Consider the following 7,390-nt stretch of genomic DNA (forward strand, 5'->3'; position numbering starts at 1 on the left):
ATCTAAACCTGCTCCCAGCTCACCAAATGCTGCAAATTATGAGCTTCTTGAAAATGACGATCAGCACATTTCTAGAGAGCCATTTGGTAATATGTCTCAAGAGCCTGAACTACTTCCAGCTCCCATCCTTTTATCCAATTATGTTATGCCTTACACATAATTAGATGTGATAAAACACTTAGGTATAGAGATAGCCATCAGAGTGATATGTGCAAAAATCACCTTGTGAGAAAGCAGAAGTAGCTCTAAGCTTCCCATACTGTATGACTATGAGAAAACACAGAAAAGGTTAAAATCTCGTGTCTCCACTTCATTCCTACTCATCTCTTTAGTGTGGGAGGAGGTGGCATGGAGGTCAAGTTCTGGTAGTTGGTTCTCCTTCCACCGTGTGGGTCCAGCCACTGAGTTCAGGCCACCAGGCAAGGGCTTGTACCTGCTAAACCACGTGTCGGCCCTCAAACAAGCTTCATGATGTGGCAGATGCTCGCAGTACAACGCTAAATGAAAATAATGCAGGTGGGCTGGAGAGATGACTTAGCACGGGAACGGCTTTTACAGAGGACCTGAGTTTGATTCCTAAGACTCATATCAGGCCATTCACAACTGTCTGTAAGTCCAGCTCTGACCTTCAAGGGAATCTTACACACACACACACACACACAGAGAGAGAGAGAGAGAGACAGAGACAGAGACAGAGACAGAGAGAGAGACAGAGAGAAGAGAGTCATAGAGTCATACACAGACACAGACACACACACACACACACACACACACACACACACACACACACACACACACGGCGGGGCGGGGAAACGACAACTTAAAAACAAAATAAATCGTACCAAAACGGAGACGAGAATGCAGGTAATTACTACTTAAGCAGTTGATTTTTAATTTTAATTTTTTTTTTTTTAGATCAGAGCCAGGCCCCAATGCATGCTAGGGAAGCATGCTGCCACTGCCCCACAACCTCACGCCTCCATTGCGGCTTAGTGCTGACACGGGTCTACACACACAGCTATTCCTAGAAAGGAAAAACCTGTGACATGGTGAAGGGTCAACTGTGGTCACCTGGAGAGCATGGTTGACATTGATTTCTATCTTTTTCTGTATCCCCAAAGCTTGCATTATATCTGTAATTAGAAAAAGGGAAGGGCTCCTGTGGTGTCTCGTACATGCCATTTAACATCTGGCAGGCTAAGACAAGAAGGTGGCCAAGGCTATCCTAGGCTCTATATCAAAATTCTTTCTCAGCAACACTTCCCCAAAAGTTATTTTTGTTTTTAATGAAAGGATCTTATTTCTCATATGGAATCCAGCTTCTACCAGAGGCTGATGACCCCCACATGAGCTGACCAGCACCCCCATCACTACCTGTACACATAGGGATTCATTCTGAGTCTCCTGGAGTCCTACAGCATAAGGGTGAACCATATAAAAGAAGGGAGGCAGACAGCCTCTCATGTAGTCCCGCTGTGGGCTGAGGTAAATGTGCCAGATAATGGAATCAGTTTCGCCTATGAGAGTGTTACTGGCTACCTGTGCTGGTCTACAACACTGCGAACTCAACCAAGAGCTTCCAGGATTAGAAAGTTCCTGTTCGGACGTGCAAAAGGGTGCTCATTCATTCTAGAAGAGTTTCAGCATCTTCTGTGCTGGACAAGGTTCCCAGCCATTCTACCGAGACTATTGTCAGTAGTTCAGGTTGCTGACTCATGGGGCTGAGAGGGTACATTGGAAGCTACTGCTTGAAGTTCCACGTAAAGCAACGGAATGTCACCCTGCTCTGTTGTCACATGGTAAGAGGTTGGGGGCGACAGCTCTCACCAATGTTGTCCGCCTTTCCCCCTCCCTCCCTCTCTTCAGATGGAGGTGATTGTTGGGGACTTTGGGATCGTGGTGGTGCCCCGGGATGCAGCTGACACAGACCGAATCATGAACCACTCGTCAATACTCCGCAAATATAAAGTGAGTCCTCCATCCCCTCCGGGGTAGCCCAGTGATAGGGCCCTGCTCTCAAAGCTCTGGAGGAGCGGAAGAGTGAGGGGGCAGAAGGAGCCCAGGAGAGTGATTGCTGACCTGTTCTTTCTCCTCTGTCTCCAGAACAACATCATGGTGGTCAAGGATGACACCAACCATCCCATGTCTGTAGTCAGCTCCACCAAGAGCAGGTACGGTGGACGAATGGTCAGAGACACTGTGGCCAAACTGGTTTAAGAGTTTTCATAGCTCTCCTCAGTCAAAGGCAACCTGTCTGAGTTACTTTTCTATTGCTCTTTTAAGACACAAGGACCAAGACAACTAATAGGAAAGAAACTTTCTTTGGGACTTGAGTTTCAGGAGAATCAAGGTAGGGGACATAGCAGCAGGCAGGCAGGCAGGCAGGCAGGTGTGCTGCCCAAGCAGCTTCTGAGAGCTCATATCTTGAGACACAACTATAAGGTAAAGAGACCTCAAAGCCCTCCCCAGTGACCTGCCTTCTCAAGCAAGGTCACACCTCCTAATCCTTTCTAAATAGTTCCATCAACTGGGGACCAAGTATTCAAATATATGAGCTTATAGAGCAATCCTCATTGAAATCACCACACAACCTGGGGACACTTCAGGACACACCTAGATTCAAGTGGACACTTGCTGCCCCAGCGTTCAGTCTCCTTTTTTGACTTCATGTATTTATTCCTATTTACTTTTTTGTTTCATTTTGTTTCAAGGCAGGGTTTCTTTGTGTAGCCTTTGGCTGTCCTGGAACTCATACTGTAGATCAGGCTAGACCTGAAATCAGAGATCTGCCTGCCTCTGCCTTTCTGCTGGGATTAAAGGTATGCTCAACCACCGCCCAGATGTTTACTTCTTCCTTTGGAAGACAATTATGGAGACAGTCACAAGAGTAGCAGCCAGTGGGAGGCAAGGGCAGCAGGCGCTTTGGCACCAACCTGGCTGTCCTTAGACTCCAGGCCATACAAACCCCCGTGTTCCATCTTGTTCAACCGGACAGGGTTTTCTTGGTTGGACTCAGATTCTACTTCTCTGCTGAGTCTGATGAAGTTAAAACTGTTATTTGGAGACTACTTTTGAGAAAGCTTCACTGTTTAGGGAGATGCTTAAATAAAGTAAAGTAAAGGCTTCAGTAAAGTAAAGGCAGGGCTTGCGTTAAGGGCAGAGAGCAGGTCACCACGCCTGGCTCAATGGCATCTTGAGAGTGTTGTATAGGAAATGAGCAGAGAGCAGAAGGCCAGAGAAGAACTGTGCAGGAGTTGACTGGACCCTGGACTCTGTCACTAGCTGCTGTCTCTCCATGGGCCCACAGCCAAGGGCTCCTGTAGGAGGGAAAAGGTGAACGAGACTAGGAATCCTCTAGGAGACCAACTTTCATGAGACCCCCAGCGTGTAGAGAAACCCAAAGGGAGGAAATAAGAGCTCTTAAAAATACACATAAGTCTATTAAGCCGGGTGGTGGCGGTAATGCAAGCCTGTAATCCCAGCACTTGGGTAGAAGAGGCAGGTGGATCTCTGAGTTCAAGGCCAGCCTGGTCTACAAAGAGTCCAGGACAGCCAGGTGATTACACAGAAAAAACCCTGTCTCAAAAAAACAAAACAAAACAAACAAGCAAGTCTATTAAAGAAGAAGAAGAAAAAGGAAAGCTAAAATGTCATCCCTGTTTGGCTTAATGACTCATGTAACCCTGTAAGTAATTGGATGTAACTGGTTTAAATGTTACCTTAATTTATTTTCTTTTTCGTTTTTTGAGACAGGGTTTCTCTGTGTAGCCTTGGCTGTCCTGGACTTACTTTGTAGACCAGGCTGGCCTCAAACTCATAGAAATCCACCTCACCTGCCTCTGCCTCCCGAGTGCTGGGAGTAAAGGCGTGTGCCACCACAGTTCCTGCCCAGCTAAATGTTACCTTAATTGTAATGAAGGAAACACTGAAGAAAAGGGCTTAACTAACTTGCCTAATGGGCCAATGAGATGGCTCTGTGGGTAAAGGAGATTGTGCTGAAGGGCCACCACCTGAGTTCAGTCCCTAAGATCCAACTGGTAAAGAACAGAACTGAGTTTCACAAGTTGCTCTCTGGTCTCCACACAATGCTATGGCATACACCATACACACACACATACACACACACATACACACACACACACACACACACAGAGAGAGAGAGAGAGAGAGAGAGAGAGAGAGAGAGAGAGAGAGAGAGAGAGAGAGAGAGAGAGAGAGAGAGAGAGAGAAAGGAGGGACACGCATGAAATAAATAAATGTAAAAAATAATAATAACTTGCCTAAGGTCTCTCAGCTACCCAGTGTCACTGTGGGTGGAGGACAGTTTGTGTGGGGATAAGGCTCTTGCCAATGCTGTTCAGTCAGTCCCATCAAAGGCTGCTGGTAGGTGCTGAGGATAACGCACCTGTAGACCTTTTCCTGAAAGGCAGAAGGTCTTGTCTTTTTTGGGCATGGATGTCTGCTTGACTGCTGTTTCTTCTCATGTAGGCTGGCCCTGCAGCACGGGGACGGCCATGTTGTGGATTACCTGTCCCAGCCAGTCATCGACTACATCCTCAAGAGCCAGCTCTACATCAACGCTTCTGGCTAGCAGATACCAAGCTCTCTGCTCTACTCTCCCCTCGTCCTCTGCCAACACACCAGCCCCTCCGGTCACTGTTTCTCTGTCTTCATCTTGACTGTTCTCCCCACTGGCTGGCTTAACCCCCACAGTGTGGGGGGCCTGCGAAGAACCATGGCATTCCCCATTCCACAGCCATCTTTGGACAAACTTCCCTCTAGTCTCCGGGTTGGGGGTGGGTAAGGGAACAGGGTGGGAGTTGGGGGAAGTGCAGCCCTTGGAGATGTACTGGTGTCCGTCTCCCAGCATGCTCTAGAGAGGCGGCTCTGGTGCCCATCCTCCCAGCATGTGCTGGGAAGGTGGCTCAGGCTCTTGCCTTCTTCCCAGCATGCCCTTTGCCACAAAGGGCTATTTTTCTTTCTCTCTTTCTTCTTCTTATTTTTTCCCCCTTGTCTACTTCTTGTAGAACTTGGATGAAATCAGTGTGTGGTGTTTTTTTTTTTTTTTAATGTTTGTAGTTTTAAGGCTCTCCTGTGGTTCAGTTTCCTTCTGACAGGACACTATAGCCAGTCTCAGCACTTGTAGGTGCGTGAGGGCCATACACAGGAATGAAAGCAGAGCCAGTCTGCTTCTCCAACTCACACACACACACACACACACACACACACACACGCATGCATGTACACAGAGACAGACACATACACAGACACACACACTGACATAGGCACATACACAGACAGACACAGGCACACAACACACAGACACACATGCACATATACACAGACAGGCACACACACAGAGACAGACACAGGCACACAATGCACACACACAGACAGACATAGGCACAGACACAGAGACAGACACAGGCAGGGCACACAACACACAGACACACACACACAGAGACAGACAGACAGACACACACACACACACACACACACACACACACACACACACACACACACACACACCAGCAGCAACATCCCCAGACCTCTTTGGTCCGGAATAAGACAAGACAATCAGGTTCTGAAACCTGGAATACAAGTCTGGGAAAAGTAGGATTTCTCAGGATTTGAGTCCCCGGTTTCAGATGACCATGGTCCTGATGCTGTGTGTCTGACTGGTGGCATTGTGCTGGTTCCCTGCCAACCAGGCATTTCCCAAGAGCAAAAGGCCTCGGAGGCCGTGATAAGGCATGCTCCTGGTGGTGAGAGGAGCCACACAGGCGAGACCAAGTCCTGAAAATCCATTCATTTCTTTTGAAAACATGCTAAGAATCCACTTGGCCCAAGAGACTCTTTGCCAGTTGGGGTTATGTATTGCCCATTTGGCTAAGAGCTCCAAGTCCAGGGTGGCCTGGGAGAATGCAGTTTGCTACCCTGAGAATCCATGACCCTTGCCCACTCTACCTGAGGTTGCCCAGCTGTGCCCAAAGTCCTCTCCTTCTTACAATGCAATCAGTCTTGTCCCTGAGCTGGCCCTACCCATCTCCCGCCGAGCCCAGCAGCAGCAGCAGCCAATGCCCTAGCAGGTCTTCCTGACACAAGAGCGGGTTCTCAAAAGAACTGACTCACCCATCTCTCCCCTTCTCTCGACCTCTGAAGACAGTTTGGATATTCATGTCCTGCCTGGAGAGCTAGTGGGAAATGGCTTCTGTGTCTCCAGTCCAGCCACTGGCTTCTTGGGTTTCTGGTGGGTCATGGGAGAAATGGCTCCTGAATAGCAGGCTACTTTTAACATTGACCGTGAACACGGCCCAGGGAGACAGAATCAGGGATGATGTTCTTTTCCTTGGGTTTTGCGCCAGCCTCTTCCCCTGCCTCCAGGAGGAAGAAGTGGAGTCAGTCTGGAGCTGTGGTTCTTTAGTCAGTCGAAATGATCCGCAGAGGGAGGGAGACCAGGACTATAACCTAGAGGTCCGGTGTTTGGGCTAAAAGTCATGAGAAAACAGACAGAGAAAACCTGAAGAACCCATTTGCTCCCAAGTTCTTTAAGAACAAGGGAATAGAGACCCTGGGGAGTCAGCGTGTGGTCCTGAACCACTCAGCACACTCCAGGAGCTGGATTGCCAGAGGGGAAGCATGGCGTTTTGGCGGCTCTGGAGCAGACAAGGGTCCACATGCGCAGACCAGAGAAAGACTACTTTTGTTCCTTTGGTTCGCTGTGTTCTTCCTCTAGTCAAGCTCCATAGAGTCCACAGCCTGTTAGAAGGAACCAGGCTAGCCTAGCATCCTCAGGGGACAGCAGGCAGGTCAGAGCAGGGAAGGGAAGAGGTGAGCTAAGAGAACAGGTGCAGAAATGTATTTCCGGAAAGCAAGTGGGTAGAGTAAGATTCTATCTTGGTAAAGTGTGTTAAAAAATGGTTTTCCTTTAGCGAATGGAAGTTGAGTTCCTTCCTGGGTGGACCAGTCACTTCCTGGTGACTTTCTCCTGTTGTTGGAGCAAGTTACAACTTTCCAGGCCCCATGCAGGGCAGCACAGTGCAGCAGTGACCTGGCCTTTTAAAGTGGTGCCTTGGGTGTCATCAGGGTAAACTTTGGGCTCTGACTTGTCTTTGGGGGACCTGCTGCTTCCTGTGAAGGCTATCCTGTTACTGGCATGGTCCAGAGATGGTGATAAAGGCACAGGCTAGAGTGACCAGCAGAAAAAAAGTTCCCCTGCCATTATTATTATTATTTTTTTTTTTTAAGTGGCTGATAGAGCAGGAAGGAGGGAAACTTGAGTAACTCTCTCCTCAAGGTACGAGGCTGGGTGTGGGCGGGGCACAGGGGTAGAGGCTGGGTTGCTAGTCTCAGTCACACCCTCCCAATCACGGGTAGCCTCTGGGCTTTC

The 7,390-nt window shown here is 48.6% G+C and overlaps 1 protein-coding gene across 1 annotated transcript in view; it reads left to right on the forward strand.

Moving 5' to 3' along the window:
* The window catches only part of Nmnat2 (nicotinamide nucleotide adenylyltransferase 2), a 159,193-nt gene extending 153,963 nt beyond the window's left edge, over window positions 1-5,230 (forward strand). The window contains exons 9-11 of the mRNA XM_051147582.1: window positions 1,867-1,968; window positions 2,104-2,171; window positions 4,489-5,230. Coding sequence (XP_051003539.1) covers window positions 1,867-1,968; window positions 2,104-2,171; window positions 4,489-4,591 — 273 coding nt within the window. The 3' untranslated portion in view covers window positions 4,592-5,230. The remainder of the gene's footprint in view (window positions 1-1,866; window positions 1,969-2,103; window positions 2,172-4,488) is intronic.
* The last annotated feature ends 2,160 nt before the right edge of the window (window positions 5,231-7,390 follow it).

Source organism: Acomys russatus, chromosome 6, assembly GCF_903995435.1.
Source record: "Acomys russatus chromosome 6, mAcoRus1.1, whole genome shotgun sequence".
Classification (NCBI taxonomy): Eukaryota; Metazoa; Chordata; class Mammalia; order Rodentia; family Muridae; genus Acomys; species Acomys russatus.